General features: G+C 40.1%; 3 protein-coding genes across 3 annotated transcripts; all 3 read right to left on the minus strand.

Moving 5' to 3' along the window:
- Positions 1-6,499: 6,499 nt before the first annotated feature.
- Positions 6,500-7,435, minus strand: LOC124092846 (olfactory receptor 4D10). Its single transcript, XM_046444656.1, has one exon. The coding sequence runs from the start codon at positions 7,433-7,435 to the stop codon at positions 6,500-6,502; it is 936 nt and encodes a 311-aa protein (XP_046300612.1).
- Positions 7,436-14,235: 6,800 nt separating this feature from the next.
- On the minus strand, positions 14,236-15,171 carry LOC124092840 (olfactory receptor 4D9-like). Its single transcript, XM_046444649.1, has one exon. It carries the CDS (start codon positions 15,169-15,171, stop codon positions 14,236-14,238), a length of 936 nt encoding a protein of 311 aa, XP_046300605.1.
- A 5,927-nt stretch (positions 15,172-21,098) lies between these two features.
- Positions 21,099-22,043, minus strand: LOC124092841 (olfactory receptor 4D6). Its single transcript, XM_046444650.1, has one exon. It carries the CDS (start codon positions 22,041-22,043, stop codon positions 21,099-21,101), a length of 945 nt encoding a protein of 314 aa, XP_046300606.1.
- Positions 22,044-24,903: the final 2,860 nt, after the last annotated feature.

Here is a 24,903-nt window from a genome sequence, read left to right on the forward strand (position 1 = left end):
TTTGCTGCTTTTAACAAACTTTGAGCATTAGGACTTGTCCTCTAATACCCAGCAATATTAACTAAAATGCACATATAACAAGGGCTAGAAAATCTCAAGTAATCTAAGGTGCACAGATTGCGTCTTTATGCATACTTTCTCCACCCCACCCTCCCACCAGTGAACCTTCAACCTAATTTCCAAGACATCAAGTTCAACAATTCCATTCCCCTAAATGGCAACCATTTCGATGTAGTAATGAAAATTCTTAAAGGGCATTACTTTAACTCTACTTTTACCAGGTGTTGTGCCCTTTTAAACATCTGGAAAGACAAGATGTTTCCAACAAGGACTTAAAATATCACTAAATAGACTATACACACTTACTTAACAAAAGCTAGACATGGAAGCAAAAGCCCCCCTTTTTAAAGGCTAGAATTTGAAAGTGTCTTCCAAAGAGAAACATTCGGGTCTAGAATACTTCTCTTTGTCATCTCTTATCAACCCACAGGTTGGATATATGCATATAATGCTTAGAGATGGCTTTGACAATTTCACTTCCTAAGTGGTTTTAAGAACAGTCTTTCCTAAAAATTTTAGCACACAGTGTACTCCATGTGTTAGTTTACTAACTCTACTTTCGCCATACATTGGCAACCTCTTTAACATCTAGTTAGACCAGGTGTCCATTAGGACCCGATTTGTCTTTATATACATTATTTACACAGCATAGTAAAACAAAACCCACAGACATGAAGGACAATGGTCATTCTTGCTTAACAGAAAACACATTGGTATAAAGCCCTTTATAATTTCTTTTCCTTCTTCCTCCCTGAATTAGCAAACTATGACATACACTGCTCAGAGAAGTGTTTTGATCATCATTCTATTTCCAAAAGATAGTTATTCCATTATGAATTTTAACAAAAAGATATCTACAAAATGTTTTATTTACTACATCTACTTTAATATATAATATTAAATATATAATACGTCTACTATGCACATCTAAACATCCGGAAAGACTAGATGTTTCAAATAAGGACTTAAGTTTGTTCACTATGTACATATTAGTGTTGAATCAACTACATACATGTCACAATGGTTATATATGAAAGTCTCTTTTAAGTAGGATCATTCTGGCCTGGAATCCTTCATTTCTTCCACATCTTTTCCCCATGTCTCTTGTGATATAAGCACATGTGTCACTCAGATATGATGTTACAATTTCACTTCCAAAAGTCCTTCTCAGAAGACTGCCTTTTCATGAATTTTAACACAAACTGTACAAAATGTGTTGGTTTATTAACTTTACTTTTGTCATACATTGGCCACCTCTTTAATATCTAGAGACCAGATATTATAAAATTATGACTCCTTTGTCCAGCAGATACACAATATATACAGCACAGCAAAGTTAATGAAATGCATGTTACAGGGCAATAAGTAAGCTGAAAATTTCTAGCACACTCTAACCAAATGCCTTTTGCAAATTCTTTCCTCCCACCTCTCTTGACCCAATGAACAAGTATAGACAATATTCTGTTCAGAGGTGGTTTAATAATTCCAAACACAGTATTTCCCATCAGTTTTAAAAAGCTATTTACTAAAAGTTTTATCCTACTACTTCTACTTTTAAATATATCAAGCACTACTAAATATATAGAAAGACTAGATATCCCACATAGGTAAGAACCTGTCCACTATACACACAGCACTGGTAAATAAAATGGCACACGTAACAATGGTTATAATCTGAGGCATCTCCTAACTTGACCATTTTGTCCTTGAACTTTTCCCTTCTCACTTTCTTCTCTTTACTTTCAGTTAAGAGAACAAGTATAGGCATGTACTGCTTAGATATGGTTTTCGTATCCAAAAGTCATTTACAGAGGACATACTTTCCTACGAATTTTCAACACAAAACGTACAAAATGTGCCAATTTTACTAACTACTTGCTCACGCAGTGGCAATTTCTTTAACATCTAGAGACTAGATATTGAAAAATTGGGACTAATTTGCCCATTATATCCACTATATACACAGGAAAACAAAATGCATAAAACATTAAAACATGTATAACTGATATCAGAAGATGTGCAGTTATGAACCCACTAATATATTACCTTTTGCAATTGCCTCTCTCCCACCTCCTCCATATCACCAAGTACAAATAGTACTATACTGTTCATAGGGATGAAATCTCAGTGTAGTTTTGATTTGCATTTCCCTAATTGCCAATAATTTTGAACATTTTTCCATATATTTATTGTCCATTTTTATTTCTTCTTTTGAGATATGTGTTTTTAATTCATTGACCCATTTATTAATTAGGTTATTTAATATTTTGGTGTAAAGTGTTTTATAGATATTCTAGATATTATCCTCTGTCAGAAGAGTAGCTAACAAAATTTTTCTTCCTTCTGTAGGATGTCTCTTTGCATTCCTTTTTTTTTTTTGGTGTGCAGAAGCTTTTTAATTTGATGCCATCCCGTTTATGAACTCTTGGCATTACTTCCTGAGCTATGTGTCCTATTGAGAAAGTCATTGCTTGGGTCTAAAAGCTGGAGTGTTGATCCTACATTTTCTTCCAGGAGTTACATAGTTTCTGGCTTAATTCCTAATTCTTTGATCCTTTTTGAGTTGATTTTTGTGCAGGGTGAGAAATAAGGGTCTATTTTCGTTCTTCTACATAAAAATAACCAGTTTTCCCAGGACTACTTGTTAAAGAGGCTGCATTTCCAATGTATGTTTTTGGTATTTTTGTTAAGGATTACATGACTTTAGATGAGTAGGTTTGTCTCTGTCTTCTATTCTGCACCATTGGCCTATGTGTTTTTATGTTAGTATAAGACAGTTTCTGTTACTGTAGCTCTGTAGTATAAAGTTGAAGTCAGATGTTGTGATGCCTCCAGCATTTTTTTTTTTTTTTGGCTTAAAATTCCTTTTGCTATTCTGGGTCCTTTATTTTTCTGAAATAAATTTTAGGACTTTTTTTTTTTTTTAGTTCTGAGAAAAATGTCATTGGTAGTATTTTAGACCATTTATATGCAGTCTTGTTATGGATATGTATTTGTAGTTTCCCACCTTATTTTTTTCCTATATTTATTTCTGTCTCCATTTTCATTTAGTTAGTTGGTCTTATATTGATCTTTATTTATTTGGGAGAATTGGGGTTTGTTTTGGGGTTCGTCTGTGTGTAGTTTATCTTTGAATATTCTTTGTACTGCCAACTGGGTGGTCATGAATTCTTTGAGTTTATTCTTGTCATGGAAAGTTTTTTTAATCTCTCCATTGATTTTGAAAGACAGCTTTGCTGGATATAATGACCTTGGCTGGCAATTGTTTTCTTTTAGAGCTTGGGATATCTCATTCTAGGCCCTCTTTGATTTTAGGATCTGCGTCAAGAAGTCAGAGAAGTGGGACTTATTTGTTTGCCTCTAAATGTGAGCTGATGTTTCTCTCTTGCAACTTTTTTTAAAAAAATATATTCTTAGTTGTAGATGGACATTTATTTATTTATTTTTATGTGGTGCTGAGGATTGAACCCAGTGCTTCACACATGCGAGGCAAGCACTCTACCCCTGAGCCCCAGCCCCAGCCCCTCTCTTGTAACTTTTAATATTCTTTCCATCTTTTCTGTTAGGCATTTTAATTGTGATGTGTCTTGAAGAGATTCTATTCTTATATTGTCTAGATTGAAGTTCTGTATGACTCCTGTATGTGGATGTCTAGCTCACTTTTACTATGCAGAAAATTATCTGTTACTATCAGACAGAAGATATTCTTAAAGCCATTTGCTTGTATCTCCATGTTCTTTTCTATCCCAGTGACTCTCAGGTTTGTTCTCTTGCTGCTGTCCCAGAGTTCTTGTATATTCTGATCATGGTCTTTCCACCTGGCCCGCCCCTCTTTATTGCATACTGAGTATTCAGGTTCACATACACTGCTTTCAAGTCCTGAACTTCTATTTTTTTTAATGCAATGTAATCTTTTGGTGATGCTTTCAAGTGAATTTTTAATTTGATTTATTATGTCTTTAATTTCCAGGAGTTCTGATTGGTTTCCTTTCATTATCTCTATTTCTTTATTGAACTGGACTCTCATCTCCTGCATTTTCTCTTAATTCCTTAGATCTTCTTTTAGTTCATTGAACATAATATTAAATTCAATATATTAGTATTTGTTGAGGCTCAGTTAAGGCTAGAGTGTGTGTGGGGTGAGATCTGCTGTTATTGACTGAGTTGTGAGTATTGCTTGGCAGCAGGAATTTTACTCTTTGATCATGAAATATCTGAAATGTACCAATCAGTTTCCAGAACCTCTTAGAGAATGCAGGGAGCCAGGAATAGCACTAGCGCATAGCCTTAAGAAAAATGTCTAGTGTCTGCTTTGACATCTGTAACACTAATTGTTATAGTGTTAACTTGGAATTACAGTTAACATCAGCATCAACAATCAAAAACTGTTACTAGAGTAGGCATTGAACAGCAGGTGTCTACTACATCATCCACTGTGTTAATCATCACAATATGAATGACGTAGGTATCACATGTACTATATAATTCTGTTAGATATTGGGATTACAATTTCTCAACTATGGGGTAGGAAGGCACAAAATTTTGAAATATTTAAAAAAGGGAAGAGAAGAGAGGAAGGATATAGGTAGCAGATGATGGCTGTAAAGACGGGGAATAAAAATGAAGTAGAAGGTAGAAAATGAAAGAAAGGAGGAAGGAACAGGAAAATTTGGCTATTTGTGGTGGGAGAGAGTGAGGAAGAGGACAAAAACCAAGGTTTAAACAAACAAAGAAACAGGATCAAAACAACTCAAACCCACATATAATTATACCTTACCCAAGTCAAACCATGATTAAATAGTAAACAGGTGCAGAAAATAATCAATTAAAATATAAGTAAATTTATATGAATATTTGCATACCCATATCTATCTATCTTATAAACCTATTTGTGCAGTAAGCATTAACACTCCCCCCCAAAAAAATCTCATAGAACCAAAAAAACCAAAATATAATAATTGTTGAAAAAATATTAAAAAAATTAAAATAAGACAGGCAAAAAAGGGGAGATACAGAAAAGAAAGAATAAAAAAGAAAAGAAATGAGAGAGAAAAAAGAAAACATCTTAATGGGAAATAAAATGCTTTTTTCCATTGGTGGTCAAAATTGTTGGCAGGGATGGATTTTCATTCTTTCTGTTCATTGTTGACTCTGTAACCCTGGCTCAAGGGCTGGTGTTTGTGAAGTCTGATGTCTTTGTGTTCCTCACCCAGCTGCCAGCCACTGTGGCTAGGAGGCAAAGCTGGATGTGGTAGCTCTCAGTCTCCTGTCTTTCAGCACACGGTGCGTAGACAGGTGCATGCTGACAGATGGTGTAATCCTGCAGTGTGAGTGGTGCAGAGTTTGAACTGGAAGTTCCAGTAGTTGGGGTTTAGCTTTAGCTGATCTTTGGAACTCTGTTGGTGGTTATTTCGAATTTGATCCATGTCCTCCATTGCTGGGGAGATGCTGGTTTCTAATGGATCTCTGAAAGCCAGAGACCTCCAGTAAAATCCAGTTTTAGGGCATAAGGACTAAACCTCCAGAGGCTTCATATTTACCTCCATGGATGTGAATTGCCCAGTACCCACCCTGGAGTGCAACCTTTCCTGTGTGGCTGCTATAGGCATCTTCCCAATAGTTCTGATGGGGAGTCAGCAGCAAAGGGAGCTCTCTTTCCTTGGTATCTGGAATGTGTATTCTCCAGGCAGAATTTTCCATGTGCCTATTTCAGTCACTCTGGTTCAGGCACACTCTGGGAATCACAAATAGGCAACTGCTGGGTGCACCTGCAACTTCCTTTATGAGTTCCCGATTTCCTGACTCTGCTCATTGCTGTGCTGCAGTTATAAATAGTTCCTGTCAGACTGTCTGCTGTGGGCTGAGTGATTTCAGTTGATTTTCCCTGAACCACTTGTCCCACCAGCTCTGGGTCCATTAAGATTAACATGTGTCTCTATGCCACAGGTTCCTCCCCACCAAGCCAATATTTTAAATTCCATCAGCTTTTCTGTCTCTCTGCCTGTGGTCTCCTCCCCTCAGCAGCTGAGGCTCCCCCAGGAGCCAGTCAAGCTGGTGCATCTCTGATGCATTATTTCTTTTATAGTAAAAGTTTCTGACTTTCTGTGTCTCTGTGGTTTCTTTTGCCATCCAGTATTGGATTTCAGTGAATTCCCTTAGTGAGCCACCTCACTGATAGCACGGTTTCTGCTGTTTAAGTCTGGTGCTGAGCATTCTGGGAAGTGTATCCTTCCTCTAATCCACCATTTAGATTGTATTTCTAGACCTTAGTTGTTTACTTTCTTCTGGGACACGAAGCACATCTGTTTACTTTGGGGGCATGCTGATCAGAATCTTTGAAAGTCATGCTTATCTTAGTAGAAATAGAAAACTTAGAAATCAGGTAGCAAAGAGAGTCTACCTGATGTTCAACATTCTCAAAGGTGGGGACAGGAGGGAACTACTGGTCCATTCTGTCAGAAGGCCCAAGTCTTTTCCTGAGTCTCCCCATGGCTGACTTCATCTCATGGTTCCTCAGAGTGTAGATCAAGGGGTTCAGCAGAGGGGAGATGACAGTGAAGGTGACAGAGATGGCCTTATCTGTTGGGAGGGCAGTGAAGGGCCGGGCATAGACATAGATGCAGGGCACAAAGTGCAGGGTCACCACAGTGATGTGGGAGGTGCAGGTGGAGATGGCTTTCCTCCTGCCCTCTCCTGCCTGAGACCTTATTAATAATAATATGACCAAATAGGACACCAGGAGCAGGAAAAACCACAGTGTGGTGAGCATCCCATTGTTGGAAATCATGAGCAGTTCAAGTACAAAAATGTCAGTACAGGCGAGTTTGAGGACCTGGGGGACGTCACAGTAGAAAGTGTCAAGGACATTGGGTCCACAGAAGGGCAGTGGGAGCAAGAGGGAGATCTGCACAATGGAGTGGACGAAGCCCCCCAGCCAAGAGCCCACTATTAACCCAATGCATCGGCTTCTGTTCATGATGGTCACATAGTGCAGGGGCTTGGAGATGGCCACATATCGATCTAGAGCCATCACTGACAGAGAAAATACATCCACCCCCCCAATAAGGTGGAAGAAGAACATCTGAGTGAGGCAGCCATTGAAGGAGATGGTCTTCTTGTCAGAGAGAAGGTCCACCAGCACCTTGGGAGCTGTGATGGAGGAAAAGCAGATGTCGGCAATCGACAAATTACGGAGCAAAAAATACATGGGGGTGTGTAGGCGTGACTCCCAGGTCACAGTGACCATGATGAGAAGGTTTCCCAGCAGAGTCGTCAGGTATACCAGAAGTAGAAAAAGGAACAAGACAAAGCTCACGTCTTGATTCTGGGTGAGGCCAAGGAAAACAAATTCTTTTACCCTGGTGCAGTTCTCCATCTCTATGGAGTCATCCTCCTTTTGCTCTTTGGTTCCAAGGTGTGTCGTATGAAGAAAGGGCTATTTATTTTGCTGTCCTCTCAAGCTTCCCTGCATGGCTGCAGTGTATGCAGTTTGTTAAGCTTTCCATATTTTAAACATTGCAGTCAGATTGTTGAGCAAATCACATTTCACACACAGTACCATTCATTCCTTTTCCTATAGAACTATTTTGGGAAAGAAAGTCTGTTAAGTAGTGACATTTACATAGCACATGTAAAACATGAAATCACCAAGGTTGAAATTGATGCTTTGGGTACCAGCTTCCAATATCATAAAACTTTTTTGCATTTATTCTGCTTTAATAAAAAGACAATGCATGATAAAAAGGGAGATATGTTTTTTTTTAGAGAAGTAAAGGGAGATTTGGATAGCCAAGGAGAGAGGGTAGATGATAAAATCATTTCTAGCAGTAATAAAAGCTACTGTTTTCTGAGTGCTTTGTATGCCAGTGTGGCACAGAATGTTGATGTCTTTAATTCTTACCTTCACCCATTAGGTCAGAAATAGTGTTATTCCTGTTTTTCATGACATAGCAGGGATATCTTTTGGATTCAAGGAAGGATGCTGAAAATGGAAGAAAAGAAAGAGGATGGAAGGCAGTGCTATCTTCTTCCACATTTCCCCACTTCAATCCATGTAGGTTAAGATCTCACATTGCAAGGACATTTGAAAAAGTCCATCTGAAGAAACGCACTTGGCAGAAACCCTTCTTCCATTAAATTAGTCTGAGGAAACGTCACCAAGAAGCAACTCAAAGGTTCTTGGTAAATGCATGATGACTTTGCTCACACCCAGACTGTATTCTGCATCCTTCTTAACACACCCTCCCTCTTCCCAATGTTTGACACCCACCGTTTTGCTTGTCAGTGAGATGATCATCTTGGCTCTGCAGCATTTGCTATACCTGGAATATATTCAAGTCAAATTAGTGATACCTAATCAATAACAGCATCTTGATTTCAGTATGCATGCCTCCGCCTTAACTAGAAGTCCTATTTCCTTCAATCCAACTCCAACTAAAAGTTGTATGCTGTTAGGTACAGTGTGTAACAAACAGTAGCATTAATTCTTGAAAAAATTGTTTCCAAATGTAAAGTTCAATGGGGGATTAAACATCTTCTTGTCCTTGCTCCTTTTTCAGGAAATAAAGGACAGACTCCAAGAATCACATCTTTAAGTTTTTTTGCACTGTGTCCCAGGGTCATGTTCAAGCCCTTCAGCCTCAGGCTCAGTATGAGAATGGCAAAGGGAATATATTGGAAAAAAAAAGTTCAAGTCACATGGCTGATGGCAGTTTGTTGGTGTGGTTTCAGTGGGACTTATTAAAATGTTACCAAAACATGCGTGTGTGTGTGTATGTGTGTGTGTGTGTGTGTGCGCGTGTGCATACACAGAAGGACACATTTTTGTTGGTGTCCAAATTGTTTAGAGACAATAGAAACCAACCTGGTTTTTGGCTTCAATTTGTTCCACTGTGTCCCTGCCTCCGGTACTAGTCCCTTACTCCCAGGCCTATTAGGAGAGCTAGGGAGAGGGATATTTTTGGACAAGGGAGTGGAAAGCAAGTGGCTAGCTCTGGTGGTGATGGGTTTCTGTGGGAGTTATTAAGTTGTTGCTAATACGTTTGCAAACAATCCATTTACTGGAAAAAGTCCTTTTGGTCTATGTCCATGTTATCAATGGCAAGAGAGAAAAATCAATCCCCTTACCTTCCGCTCCATCAGTTATTTGTCAAAGCAGGTCGATGTACCTAAAATCTTTCCAACGTCCATTTGTATGTTTTGAAAAGTATAAAAGATGATGTGGTCGAACTAGATATATTTGTGAATAAGCTTGAAAAAAAGAACTGGACTTCAAGCCCTTTCATTGCCCTTTGTTTTCTCATCCAGCAGAGAAGTTGTGGCTCCTTACCTGGATGTCCCTTTGCACAGCATGTCGTAGGTGACAATTAGAAATGTACGCATGTTGACTGCTTCTCACATGATGTCATACAGGATCCTTTACTGTGGGGAGAGTTAAGTAAATACATAGCTAGATAAAGATCAGTTGGTAAATTGCTTACACAGTACCATTTGATTTTTTATATTAACTCGATTATCCATGGAACAGCAAGAGTGTGAAGTAACATCGTTGCACCTGGAATAGGAATTTTTGGTTATTGGTATTTCTAGGGTCATGGAGTCCGGTCCAGGAGATCCAGAATTCAGTGGATCCTTAGTTCTACTCTTTCCATCTCAGCCATTATTTACCACTTTAAATGAAAATCAGCAGACATAAAGAAAGGAATAGACCTACACATGGAAGGGACAAATATGTATTGTATGAGAAGAATCTCAGGTTGTCAACCCTGACATATTAAATATGCAAAGGAACTGAGTGGGGTCTTTGAACTGTGCCATGAGTTTTGCCGAAGAGAATTCTGAATCTATATTGGACTTCTTTTTTTTTAAATGAAGATGGAATTTAAAGGGTAAAATTAAATCAGAACAAGAATGCCAGCAAATGACATCATTTCATTTTTCTTTATAGCTGAGGAGAACTGCATTGTATATTTATATATTGCATTTTCTTTATATATACACAGTGGAGATTTACTTAGCCATAAAGATGTGTGAACTTTGGCATTTTTAATATATTTTAAACATACAGAATAATTTAAAAAAGCTAATACTCACTAAATAATGTTACTGAGTGGCTGCCATATACCAGGCAAACATCTGTAGGTACCAGAAATGTGAGACAGTAAATGTTCACATTCTTGCCTTCATGGCACTGACATCCTAGTGGGAAGATGTATGTGTATATGCATGTATTTTTTTCATTTTTTAAAAAATTATTTCTTTGTACCAGGGATTGAACCCAAAGGCACTTAACAACAGAGCCTCATCCCCAGCCCTTCTTATTTTTTTAAAGATAGAGAAGAGAGAATTTTTTAAAGAGAGAGAGAGAGAGACAAAGAGAGAGAGAGAGAGACAGAGAGAGAGAGAGAATATTTTTTTCTTAGTTTTCGGCAGACACAACATCTTTGTATGTGGTGCTGAGGATCGAACCCGGGCTGCACGCATGCCAAGTGAGCGCGCTACCGCTTGAGCCACATCCCCAGGCCGAGAGAGAGAATTTTTTAATATTTATTTTTCAGTTTTCAGTGGACACAACATCTTTTATTTTATTTTTATGTGGTGCTGAGGATCAAACCCAGTGCCCCGCACATGCCAGGCAAGCACATTACCGCTTGAGCCATATCCCCAGTCCTTATTTTTTATTTTGAGACAAGGTCTTGCTGAGTTGTTTAGGGCCTTGCTAAGTTGCTGAGGCTGGCTTTGAACCTGCCACCCTCCTGCCTCAGCCTCATGAGTTGCTGGAATACAGGCATGCCATACCGTGCCCAGCCAGGAAGACAGATATTTGGTAGAAGACAGATATGAGGATGGTGTCTCCATGACCTCCAAAGTAAGGGACTAGAGACAGCACATTTTTTTTTCTTTTAAAATGAAGCAAAATCTGAGTTTCAATCTTTCTTTTAATATCAGGCAACTGATGAACTGCATATAAATAATGTAGTGTGAGTTGTAGATGACCAGAACTTGTCTATGAGTGGTCTGCTTCTTACTAGTGAGTTAATGGTTGTCTTAGGTGGGTCTACATTCCTAGAACACAGAGATGACAAAATAAAACTTGTTTGTTTTCATTTATCTCTTTTTGGAAAGTGTGTTTTGTGTGTGTGTGTGTGTGTGTGTGTGTGTGTCACAGTGGCCAATTACCTTGTATCTTAAGTTCTAAGATGGAGTACATCTTTCCTTCATATTTTAATGTTCCTGAAATTAAGATGTGTTTAAAAGTCAATGAGTACATGTAATATATCTCATGAAAATGTTTCATCTTTATCACGTCTTAGTAAAAGTGACAAATTCATCTTACAGTGGATGGCATTTTCTATTTAAATTAGAAGGTAATTTGCTGTGTGAATACTGGAAATGCTGTTTCTGTTTGTCTTTCATAAAGTCTGGGAGTGGTTTGCTTGGTATCAAATAAATCAATCACATATGAAGTTTCAGAGTGTATGACCGACACGTCATATTCAAGCGCTCTGTTCCTTCCCATGTGGAGTCCATAAAATAGTGACAGCATGAGACTGGCTGCTCCAGCCCATGGCACTGCTGCTTGAGATTTGTGCCTGGGAACAGTGCACATTCCTGGACTCTCAGGCCACCCTTCTGGGTTGGCAGAGAGCTGCCCGCCCACCCCTGGCCCCTGCTGCTTTCATCTTTCTTTCTCTTCCTTTCCCTACTCACTTCCTGCTGCCTTTCGGCCTTCAACTGAAGCACAATCCTCCTGTTAGTTTTCTCTTGCCTCTGTATCACAATCATCACAAAATGAGGGGCTTAGAACAACAGTAACGACTTATTGTCTTACAGAAACCTGACACTGGGCTAAAGTCAAGGTGTCAACAGGCTGCTCTTTTTTATTTTATTTTATTTTTTTCTGGTGGAATCCATCTCCTTTCTTTTTCTAGCTTCTAGAAATTTACTCAGATTCCCGTCCCTCGTCAAGGTCAGCAATGGCAAGTCAAGCACTTGTCACATTGTAACACCCTGACATGGGACATTGTCTTCTAATTTGACCACTCTTAAGGACACTTTTGACCTTGGGTTCACATTAGGATAACCATCCTAATTTTATCCACTAGCAACATTAATTCCCCTTTGCTATGCAATATAACACGTTTGAAGAGACTGGGGATTGGGATGTGAGTACCTTTACAGGGGATTGTTCTGCCTACCACATACTACGCCCTCTTTTCCAGTCTCTGCCTGTGTTGCCAGTCATTCTGATATCTTCAGATGCTGAGTGTTGAAAGATTTTTAGGAAGTCATGAAGTAGTAGAGCTGGATTTGATCTGAACTAATTTTGAGTCAGTATTCGGTCTGAATTAATGTTTTGTTCATTGCACTTGGTCAGAGTATGTACACATTTTCCTTTGGAAATGAGTATGGGTATCAGCTGCTCCTTATTGGAGAAATAATTGTCATATATAATAATGCACTGTTCTGTCTTTCTAAAATCTAAGAAATTTAACTTCCAAAACCTATCTGGTCCCACTAAATTATATAGGGAATATGATTCTGTAATATTATCATTATTAGAAGTGGTTTTTAATTACATTTCAGTGAATGCCTTATCTGGATCTTGCTAGATTTGATGCTTTAGAAGGAGGAAAGAGGTGACCTATTCCATCCCTGTACATGACTCCCTTTAGTTCAGGTGTACTGGGGTTGTCTGTACATCCTTGGAGTACAGGCTGGTTGGAACTCTGGATGCATGAGCATCTGTGTGCACACTCATTTGGTCTAGGATATTCCTCTTCTTTTGTGTACATGGTCCGAACAAAGCTTTTGAATGTAGCCCTTAATTTGGTGGCCTCATGAAGACACACACAAGGATGTTGTATTCTTGAATAAAATATCACAATATGGGCTGGGGATGTGGCTCAAGCGGAACGCGCTCACCTGGCATGCGTGGGGCGCTGGGTTCGATCCTTAGCACCACATAAAATAAAATAAAGTTGTTGTGTCCACTGAAAACTGAAAAATAAATATTAAAAATTCTCTCTCTCTCTCTTCTTTCTCTCTCTCTCTTTTAAAAAAAATCACAGTACACTCTGATTTAGTCATTTCTATTTCATTTGGGTTCCATGAAGAAGTATCTAAATATTGATGTGGGGGATCAAACCCAGGGCCTCATGCATGAAAAGCAGGCTCTCTACCACTGAACACCCCCAAATCAAGTTAGTTTTAAATAGTAAAAGCTAAAGACTATAGTTTGGTATCATCTTCTACATGCATCATTTTGTTTCTTTCCATAGAGTCAACTAACATTGACTTAAAGCTTCTTATGGATCAAGAGTCCTTCTAGAGACTGGAAATAGAAAGGAGAAATAGGCTACCAACTTGGCATTTTAATACACCACAGGAAGGGAAATGACAAGGAAGTACATATATGAAAAATAAAAACATTATTGGGTGATAGGTTTTATTTCTTCAATGAGTTAAACTCGTTTATGGCTAAGGTATAGCTGGTATGAACGGTGGGGTAGATAGCCCCAGATCCTTGCCATTTCTGTAGTTATATATTGGGGATTTATAAAATTAGTCTTTATAAGTCCCAGGTCGGACTCAATTCTGACAAGGTCACAAGGAGCGAAAGACGATAGGAAATCCTTAAGAGTTAGGATTGTTTAACCAAATGGTTCTGGGGCTTGTGCTAGTACATGTCATAGGTGAGTTAATTTTAAAAAGGACTCCAAACTTACTGACAAAGCACAAGTGATAGAGAAGAATGTTTTCCAACAGTGTTGGGTACGTATTAAGTGCTGAGAAGTAGCTACAGAATTACTAGTGAAGAACTGGGAGCTAGCTGCTGGAGCCTTACTATGTTGAGACAGTTGTAGCACTGCCTGAACATCATCACAACACTAACCTTTATCCCATTGCCTTAACACCAAGAACTCCTCTTATATTTCAGGATTATGACCTGCTTGTTGTCAGTTGGTCTTCAAGGGCTGCATTTTTCCTGTTAAACTTTCTACTGGTATATATTTTTTTTAAAACCAGTGTTCCAAGTCACTGATCCTTTGTGTGTGTGCAATACTCTGCTAAAGTTAATCTGTGTGTGGCTGAGTCTCAACCTTCAATAGCTACTATTGTAAGAAAAGAATTCAATGATGTTACTCCCACCTTGGTCTGCAACCAATAAGTAGGCTATTCTCTTTCAGAGAGCAAGAGTCTTTTCTTTAGTCTCCTCATGGCTGACTTCATCTCCTGGTTCCTCAGGGTGTAGATCATGGGGTTCAGGACAGGGATGATGACAGTGAAGGTGATGGAGACAGCTCTGTCCATGGGGAGGGCAGTGAAGGGTCGGGCATAGACATAGATGCAGGGCACAAAATGCAGGGTCACCACAGTGATGTGGGCTGTGCAGGTGGAGATAGCTTTCCTCCTTCCCTCTCCAGTGTGTGACCTCAGCATGGTCAGGATGACTGTGTAGGACACAAGGAGAAGGACAAACCACAGGGTAGTGACCAGGCCATTGTTGGAAATCATCAGGAGCTCCAGAACAAAAGTGTCAGTGCAGGCGAGTTTGAGGACCTGGGGGACGTCACAGTAGAAGCCATCAACAACACTGGGTCCACAGAAGGGCAGCGGGAGCAAGAGGGAGATCTGCACGATGGAGTGGACGAAGCCCCCCACCCAGGAGGCCAGGATGAGGGCAGTGCATCTCCCCCGACTCATGATGGTCACGTAGTGCAGGGGCTTGGAGATGGCCATGTAGCGGTCAAACGCCATGACAGAGAGGGAGAAAATGTCTGCCCCACCAAGGAGGTGGAAGAAAAACATCTGGGTGATGCACCCATTGAAGGAGATGGCCTTTCTCCTTGACAGAAGGTCCACCAAGACCTTAGGAGCCGTGATGGAGGAGAAGCAGATGTCCAAGACAGAGAGATTGCGGAGCAGGAAGTACATGGGGGTGTGAAGGCGGGACTCCCAGGTCACAGTGACCATGATGGCTACATTTGCTAACACAGTTGTTGTGTAAACTATAGATAAAAAGAAAAATAAGAGCAAGCTCAGCTCTCGGGACTGGGTCAATCCTTGAAAAATAAATTCAGTCACCCTGGTGTGATTTTTCAGAGCCATTGAATGATGCTTTTTCCTCCATGGACACCTTTGAAGGAAATATTAATGAGATGGTGAAATCAAGCATGGTTTATCTCTTACACAGAAACAGAGCATGCATATACGTCTGGTTTTGTCATTGCCCCATGTCCTCCGGAACTGGCTGTATCACCTGGGAAAATCACTTGCTTCCCCTCCCCTTAGCTCCGTGGTTAGTGCACCTCATGGTTTGGAGTAGATCTCTTGTTTTCTTGCTGTACTAGGAGGGAGGGGGCCCATGGTTCTGCTAAAACCAACTTCTGGAATTTACTAAGGAAGGAACCTGAAGAAAGGCCTTGTGGAAGGGGCTCTGGGTTTCCTGAATCTTCCTGAATCAGAGCGGCTCCGATTTGATGCACTTTCTATTTTCTTTCTATGGCTTAAAAGCCATTGGAATGAAATAACACCCACCAACAACATGATGGGGATCCTTTTGAAAAGCACATGATAGTTTTTAAAAAGTAACTGCATTCTGAAATACAATAGCATCCCTCTGTGGTCTGAGGAAAGACACTATTATTCCCACTTCCGTAATACCAGAACTGAACACAGTAAGAGTAAGTCAATTTTCTAAGGCCATAGAGAAAATCAGTGAAGGAGAAAAAAATAAGACAAATTTCCTCCTGACTCTTCATTCTAGGATCTTTCTACTATCCCACACTGCCTGCCAATTTCAGATGCATAAATCAAAGAATAGTTTTTACAAAAAAGTCTTAAAATAACTTTTTTTTTTTGTGGTGCTGGGGATTGAACCCAGGGCCTTCTGCATGCTAGGCAAGCACTCTACCAACTGAGCTATATCCCTAGCCCTTAAAAAATTTAAATTTTTTAAAAAATTGTAGTTGTTGATGGACCATTATTTATTTATTTATTTATTTATTTATTTATTTATATGCAGTGCTGAGAATCAAACTCAGTGCCTCACACATGCTAGGCAAACCCTCTACCACTGAGCCACAATCCCAACCCTTAAATACATTTTAATGGTGGATTTCACCACTCCTTCAATTTTCTTTCTCAATCACAGTAGAAGTTTATGCCAGTGCCCTTCTATGAGCTTCACATAATATGTCGTGCAAATGACGTCTCTTCTCTTTGCTTTTTATTTCATTTCATGGCTACCCAGTTGTTTACATAAATGGTTTAACACAAAGAAGATGAGGTGGATGGTCAGAGAGAGGAGGCAGACAGCTCTGTTCATGAAGAAAGTTGCATGCAGATATGGAGGAATGACATGAAATGCAAGAATATCAGTGAGATAGGCAGTCAGGTCAAGATAGGCTTCCTTCCGCTCCCCTCCTATCTATGGTAAGCTGTGTTTGTTCAGCCTTGGACTTGCCTTTCCTGGCCCAGTGCAGATCTGCCCATTCACTCCAGCTCAACATGGAAACAAACACTGCCCACGAAGCATGTACATTTACATATTATGAACTCTTGGGTGGGGAGGAAGGGGCAGATGCAGCAGAGAGAATCATAAATCCCTTTTATTCCTCCATTTGAGTCAGTTTGGAGAGATCTCTTGTGGCTTCAGTGACATATAGAGAACAAGATAGCAAACTAATGGTGACATCAGTCTTTGACTTTCAGCCCAGGGCATTTTATATGCATGTCACTTCAAGAATTTCTTGAGGAGACTTAGGAGAGTGGCAGCATCACATAAGTTAACTCAGAGAAAAAAAGCCACGCTCAGCCTGAGCATCTGTCTGAGTCGTCTGTCACCATCACAGATAGAAACCTCCCCGGTCAGTGTCCATCTGGGAGGCATCGTGCGTGGACTGTGTCAAAGTAAGCTTTGGAGGATGATAACCTTGAGAAACCAAGTAGATAAACACACTGAGGCTACTTGTCTTATTCTCCGGTTCATTCAGATGTGAGGCACAGTCGTCTCCACCGTCTGTACTGACAGGTGGCACAGTTCATACAAGAGACTTGCCCTGAGCTACTCACGTTGCAAAGAACCAGGATCCCGTGCAAAATTAACACTTGCCTTGATTTGTTCCTTCTTCTTTATCCTCAGTTAAACCCTTATATTCTCTCTTTAGACTAGAGTGGGAGTTCCCTGACTGGTCTCCTTTTCCTGGGTCTACATCTTTAATCCATCCTCTCTGTTGTTTCCAGAAATATCTTGATGCCATAAATGGATCACTTTATTCCTTTATTTGAGAATTTTCAATGGTTCGCTGTTGCCTGCTGAACCAAGGTTAACTTCTTTTATAAGAGCATTCCTGAATTTCCTCCATCTTTGACCTGTTTCTTTTGATTTTCGGTTTTAATGGCTCAAACTTCATGCAACTTTTTGCAGTCTACTCCTTTGAATCTGTGTTCCTCTGGCTCCCTCTGTCCACCATCTCCTGCCCACTTTCAGACTCTCATTTTTCTGCCTTGGCAAACACCCATGTTCATATTCAAGTTCATGGTGTTTTCCTCTGTGAAAATTTTCATGACACCCCTTAACTAGATCCCGTCTGGGTATTCCTTTTTTATTCCCCGAACCCACTTCTCTTCTGCTACCTGTGACAATTTACTGTGACTGACTTCTTATATGCCTAGCACTATTTAATTCAGTGTCATTTCCCTATTAGACTCCAGATTCCTCCAGTCTCTTCAAAGTGTTGTCTATCCTAATGTTGTCAAAGGTTTGCCTAGTCTGAGGCACGTGTGAGGGTTCAATACATGCTTTTCAAATTAATGAATAAACCTGGGTAATAAATGCATCTCATGAATTTTAAACATTGACATTGGAGTCTGGATGAGAAAGATTAGAACAAGCACAGACGAGGAATCTATTCTGCTTATATTTTTGATTGGGTCTCAGGGATGCCAGGGAATTTTAATTTTTATTCTTTTTTTCCTGATGCAGGCTATAAATTAGCTCGTTGGCTTTGAGGTATCTGCTTTGCCTCTCTGTACCTCAGAACCTCAGTTGTGACACTTGGGAGCCATTCATTGTGAGGGAGTGTTGGACAATGTGAAGAGCTTTGAAAGGGCACAGCTGGGTTGGAATTCTGACTCTTGCTCCTTTGTTACCTGGAACAAATCCTTCACTTCCCTCCATAAGTCGGGAAGCACAATCCTTACTTTACTAGGTGACATAAGGAGGAAATATGACAATGTTTATGAAATACCTGACCTGTAGTAGACTTTCAATTAAATTGGTTCCTTTCCCTTTCTGAAAAACATCTTCCTTGCCGAACACAAAGCATTATGAAGATGTTTGCAAAATGTAAGATACTGCTCTATAAAAGAACAGTTGGTTTTCTTTGAACCAACTTGCTTATTTTTGTTTGAATGAATCTGCGTAAATTTACCAAGTGAAACAAAGGCTTTAGGACTGGGTCTGTGGGTTTGAGAATAGAGCTATCTCTAGATGAAAGGGAAAGGTGACTTGGTGAGCCCTGGGCATAGTATGCCTATAGAGTAGCCTTTGAAACCTCCATGGGTTTTAAGGGAACTTGGATTTTTTTTTTTTAAGAAACATGTATTTTGTAGACAGAGGCTTCATGATCCCTGCAGACAAATTCTAAACTGGAACAAAATCTTTTCTTTTTATGTAACTCATTTTGTTTTTTTTCACAGATGGGATATAATTCCTCATTTTTCTGAGTGTACGTGTTGTAGAATCACATTGGTCATGCAGTCATATACATACATAAAGTAATACGGTCTCAATTTTCCTATCAAAATCTGCCTTCTCTTTTACTGTGCTGACCCCATCTCTGTGGCTTCTTCTTTAGAAGACATTTTTCACTTCCCAATATTTGACATCTACTTCTCTATAGCCTGTGTTAAAGTTTTCCACTATTTCTGCAGAGTCTTAAGATATCTGGCACATTTTAGTGCTCATGATATTCATGTATAATATCTATAATATTAGATACTATAATATCTAATAATATCTCAGACCCAGAGTGTCCAGTCTCCTTACCCACATTCTTCAGTGTCCAACCGGTGCACATGATGGAGGGGAACTCTTGTGTTTGAGGGTGAAGTACTTCTGAAGAGTAGTTCTACCAGACTTCAGTGGCACCTCTTCACCTTGGGAAGGCAGACTCAGGGAGCCACATCATCATGACTCTTCTGCCTGCTCCCACCTGTCCCTGCCACGTGCTCTATTCTCTCAGGTCTAAGCCTAATGTAAGAATTAGCAAAGGGGATTTGGAAGTGAGTGTGGAAATGGAGTGGACATTCTTCTGAGAGTCAGTTCCAGAGGGAGGTAGTTAACAGTTTCCAAACGGTTACTGCAAGCAAGTCCACACACACACACACACACACACACACACACACACATGTTCACATTTCTCTACTTTCCAAATTTTTACAAGGCCCCAGAAGACATAAATCTACCTTGTGATTCTCTGGATTTTAAGGAAACATTGGTCTAAGAAACATGTAATGTGACATTATTATTAATTCTCAATGGGGACAGTATGTCCAAAGGGACAACCGGTTCTTGGTGAAAGCAAAAATATCTTGGCTTTTTCAATGACGTGTGGCCTTTAAAAGGGCCTCAGTACATAAAAAGATGCATGCTATATCTTTGGTATTAAATTTTGGGACAATTCAGAAAGCATATTTAATAAAGCTCCTTGAAGGGGTTATAGACTAAGAAAGACTGAGAAGGACTCTCATGTGATTGAGTCTTGGCTCAATGTGTCTGTCTTCTAGTATTCAGGGAGGATCAGAGATGTGTGTCACCTACCAGGACCTTCTTGGCCAAATATAAGTATATTATAACAGTCAAAATAACTGTTCAATGTGTTGCAATTTTCTGAGTTTTCTTACTTCTCTTGGCTTACATTTGAATGACTATTGGAGATTGAGGGGTGGGATCTGAGGCAAGCACAGAGGAGAAGGGAGATCCGTCATCCCTCTACATACCCACTCCACTGCAATCCTTCCCACTGGGAGAGAGGTGGCTTCCAACACAGGCCCAGTGGTCATTCATCAATGACCCTGTATACAAAGTGCTTCTTTTCTCTCCTGGTACCAAAAATAGGCCTCAAGGGCAGAAGGTATTTTTTGGTAGTTTTTTTTTTTTTTTAAATTTACAAGTACTTGTCTTGGATTGTCTATGCATACATTGACAAAACTTGTAGTTTTACTCCAGTTATAAAAGCTCTGGGGATAAAATGTGAAGTGGAGAGAGAGGGGAAAAGGAGGTGCAGGTTAACATAAAAGAAATTGTCATTGGGGATTTTATGCAGATATGCAGATATTTTATGCAGATAGTTTATACAAGTAATTTTGAGATTAATTTCAGGAGGCAGATCAATAGAACGGACCTGAGAATAGGAAACCATTAGTTTATGTATACATTTGTTCATGTTTGTATCTGACCTGGCACAGCTTAAAACATTCCTTCTCTTTCCACTAGTTGACAAAATATATTTAAGATACTGTACTCAAAATATAAAACCAACAAGTGATTTTAATAATTGACTGGAAATAACAGAGTTATCAGAAGATGCATGTGTGTAATGGACATGTCTATATGCTGTGTGCATGCATATTTGGGAGTAGAGGGAAAGGTAATTGGGAACATTCATTGAATGCTTGATTAGTGAGGGGAACGGTAACCTCCACAACTATCGTCCTCGTAATGATCATATTTCATTCTCAGGACATTTTATGAGTAGCTATTTATTTATAATAGGTGGTAAAAGGGAGGTCAGTGTCAGCAAAAGAGCAATAGGTAACACAAATATAATATCCAGGTTATTGATTTCAATCTTCTTCCCAGGCCACAAACCAGATGGCCCACATAGTTCAGTCTCATCTCTTCCTTGTTGAGTGGCTATAAAAGTATACAGTGGAATGATGATGAGAAAAGAGACAGCTCTCTCTTACTCTTGGGCTCGCAGTTGGAGGAAACTAAACCAGTCTTGGATTTCCAGCCTCCACGCACCTGCTCACCCCAGTTTACTGTTCACTGAAGGCACAAGCCTTCTCTGCAGTCTCCTCATGGCTGACTTCATCTCTTGGTTCCTCAGGGTGTAGATCATGGGGTTCAGCATGGGAGTGATGACCGTGTTGTTGATGGATATGGCCGTGTCCATGGGCAGGGTAGTGAAGGGCCGGCAGTAAATGTAAACACAAGGCACAAAGTGCAGGGTCACCACCAGGATGTGGGAGGTGCAGGTGGAGAGGGCCTTGTTCCGTCCCTCCCCAGAGTGGGATCTTAGCATCACCAGAATGATGGTGTAGGAACCCAGGAGCAGGAAGAACCACAGCAGGGTCACCAGTCCATTGTTAGAGATCATGAGAAGCTCCAAAACCAAGGTGTCAGTGCAGGCCAGCTTCACAACCTGGGGCACATCGCAGTAGAAGGCATCCAAGATGTTGGGTCCACAGAAGGGGAGAGGAAGCATCAGAATTATCTGGACAATTGAATGCAAACCACCACCCACCCAGGAAGCCACCACTAAGGCCACCCATACCTCTCTCCTCATGATGGTCACATAATGCAGGGGCTTGGCGATAGCAAGGTATCTGTCATAGGCCATCACAGAGAGGAAGAAAATATCTGCCCCACCAGCAAAGTGGAAGAAAAAGATCTGTGTCATGCAGCCGTTGTATGAGATGGTTTTCCTCTGTGATAAAAGATCCACCAGGAACTTGGGGACCGTGATCGATGAAAAGACAATATCCAGGACTGATTTATTCCTCAGGAGAAAATACATGGGAGTGTGGAGGCGGGGCTCAGAGGTGATGGTGACCACGATGAGAGCATTTCCCAGCACAGTTGTTAGATATACAAGAAGGAAAACCACAAATAAAAGGAACTCAAGCTCCCGGAATTTAGTGAGTTCCAGGAAAACAAACTCCTTCACATTGGTGTGGTTGATCTGGTCCATCGTAGGGGTGGCCCTCTTCCAAGTCTACCTAGGGAGAGGATGAGTTCGGGTTTGGAATGTGGCATCATGAAGTGGCAACATCATTTATCACATATGTTATAAGTCTCCCTCAAGCATTCGGATAATCCTGACTACTCAGGAAATCTGGGCTGGAGTCTTCCCTCTGTGCTCGGGAAATTCTTTATCCTTATGGTCCTTCTTTCCTGTTAAAAATACTCTGGGTTTACAGGCAGAATCGTCAGACTCTTACCTGTTCACTGGCTACAGAGAGATGAATGGACTATGGTCATTTGCCTGTGGTTTATCTTCTGACCTGCAAGGGTCTTTTCATATGTGCTAAGCTTTATACTTTACTAAGCGCGTTCACCTGCAAATGCAATCTTATCTTGACTGCTTCTCATGAAGGCTCTGTGAATGGTTATGATTACATAACCATTCAGAATGGTTATGATTACACCTACTTTGTGTATAGGGAAGCTGAGGCTTAGAGCAGTTAAAGACTTACTCACACACCTGCATAACTGCAGATGCATACCTTCTACGTGGTGGATGGCAACTCAAGGACTCAACTCAAGGACTCAAATCTAAATCATTTTTTGGCAAAGACTTCCTCCTTGTCCAAATTTTGGTTAACTTCCTCTGAACTTCTCAACGTGAGCTCAACCTTGATCTTCCACGTCTTTCCTTGCCAAGCCCAGTTTCCGCTAGAGTCCTGCTAAGTCAGTTTAGTGAGAATTCCCCACCCTTGGTATCTAGCCAAATTCTTCACCCTCCATCATTGATATGAAAACCCTGTATCCAAGTCCTTGGCCACTGTTAGCAAGAGTCCATTTAAGCCAGTTTAATAAACAACATCTTACTCTTAGTTTCTCCTCTTAGTGACTTCCTCTCCACTGACTCTCTCACCTTGCTTACTGGCTACAAATCTCCCCTTGTCCTTGTTATATTTGGAGTTGAGCTCCATCTCTCTTGTTGCAATAGTTGTGATAGCTTTTGCAATAGTTTTGAATAAAGTCTACTTTCGTGTATTTAATAAGTGGTCCAGTGAATAGTTTTCCATTAAGCTCTAGTAGTTTTCCACCATACCCCTCTTCCAAAGTCTGGATCTTATGTTGGTTTAATCTAAACACAGATAAGGCTTAAACCCCTTACTGAGTGGCCTCATTTATTTATTTCTCATCCCCTGACATAGAGGAAGAAAAGAACCAGACTCTCGTCAGAACTCCTGTTTGACACTTTGGGAAACCTGGATCTCATGGGGGCATGAGGGCTTTTGGTAGATTTGTTACCTACAATGATTGTTCAGGGCATGTTGAAATGTCATAGAAAAATTGATCATTAAAACCTCACAAGACTTTGGAGATGACAACCCACACTTTTAGTTTAGGAATGAATAGAGGAGGATACTGATTTGTCCGGAACCAAATTTGAGTCAGTAAACGATAAAGAATTTTAGCAAGATTCACTGACTTGTATTCCAAGGATTTTCTCCTATTACTATACCATGTCAAAAATAGCCTTTTCAAATCAGAAACCAGCCATCAGAGGACAAAATCATTTTCAATAAGAATATCTTTATGTCTAAGAACTCATATTCCAGATAATTTTTAAAAATTCAAATAGTTGAGATGACCAAAATCCATTTCAACAGTAGAAAGCAGACAACTGTATTTGAAGCAATGGAATCATGTCTGAAAGAGGCAGAATCACAATGAAGAGATTCTACCAGATTGAAGGAAAAAAAAAAAGCCCTTTCTCTGAAATAAAGCAGAGTACAGCAGTCCATAAACAACTTATTAATAACTGCATAGGTATTTATTTTTCTCAGTCCTGTCTATTTTATGGTCTAATTTGAAAGGCAGGGCATACAGAAAACCTCTTAAATAAAAACCTTGTGAGCTCTCAAGGTCCCTGATGTTCTTTCCGTGAACATGAGTTCACTCCTGTAAAAAATGAATTGCTGCTTTTGTCTTTCTTTTTCTTTCTTTCTTTTAATTTTAAAACTTTACAATTTTTGGTGTATATTTAAGGTATACGATGCACTTCTAGTTTAATATGCCAGCACCCAGTAATACATTATGTAAAGCTGGTTCTTTGGAGTTTTCATTCTTTTCTTTCCTTCCCTCCCATCTTCCCTCCCTCCCTCCCTTTCTCCTCTCTTCTCTCCTTCCCTTTCCTCTTTCTCTTCTCCTTCCCCCCTTCCTTTCTTCCTCCCCCTGCCCTCAATTCTTTCTTTCTTTTTCATTCTTTTACTGCCACCTAACAAGTAGCAGAGAGAATAAATTTGGAACATATTTATCAAGGGTATCTATAAGGGTGAACGCCCATCTTATGATTGTGTTGAGGGCAGGATCTATTCAATTTTCTCCATAAGAAATTTCATTTATTTTTTCATTTTATTGTAGACCCATGTACTGGGGACTCTCCTGGGACACCAATAAGATTCATTTTCTTAGAAAATGAGGATATTCTGACTAACTACATATCTCTGCTTTGCCTTCCATGCACTCAAGAGCATGTGTGGCTTCATTTCCTACTCTCTCTCTCTCTCTTTTTTTTTCCCCTGTGGGTGGCCTCTTTACAGTGTCTCATTTACATTATATTGTTTTATTGTGTGTTTGTCCTTGTTGCTATAAAGTCTCCCAATCCTTTGTGGGATGCGATGGTAATACGAGGCTTACTGAGGTGAGACAGGTTTTCATAGGGATATGGGATCCAGGCTGGTCTGACTGGCATTGGTGGGGAAGGCTAGAGTGGAATGAGCACCAGCAGGAGAATAGCAGTCCTGGGAGGAGGAGTCAGACTTTCTGAATATGCAGGTGGGAGGGGCCACAAAACTAGTATTAACCCCTTTAGTTTG

This window comes from Marmota monax, unplaced genomic scaffold (assembly GCF_021218885.2).
Source record: "Marmota monax isolate L192 unplaced genomic scaffold, Marmota_monax_Labrador192_F-V1.1 WCK01_AAM20220418_F8-fsc00038, whole genome shotgun sequence".
In the NCBI taxonomy this organism is placed as follows: domain Eukaryota; kingdom Metazoa; phylum Chordata; class Mammalia; order Rodentia; family Sciuridae; genus Marmota; species Marmota monax.

Excerpts from the sequence above, each read along its gene's own strand:
- LOC124092840 (XM_046444649.1), bottom strand. The coding sequence starts at position 15,171 with ATGGCTCTGAAAAATCACACCAGGGTGACTGAATTTATTTTTCAAGGA.
- LOC124092841 (XM_046444650.1), bottom strand. The coding sequence starts at position 22,043 with ATGGACCAGATCAACCACACCAATGTGAAGGAGTTTGTTTTCCTGGAA.
- LOC124092846 (XM_046444656.1), bottom strand. The coding sequence starts at position 7,435 with ATGGAGAACTGCACCAGGGTAAAAGAATTTGTTTTCCTTGGCCTCACC.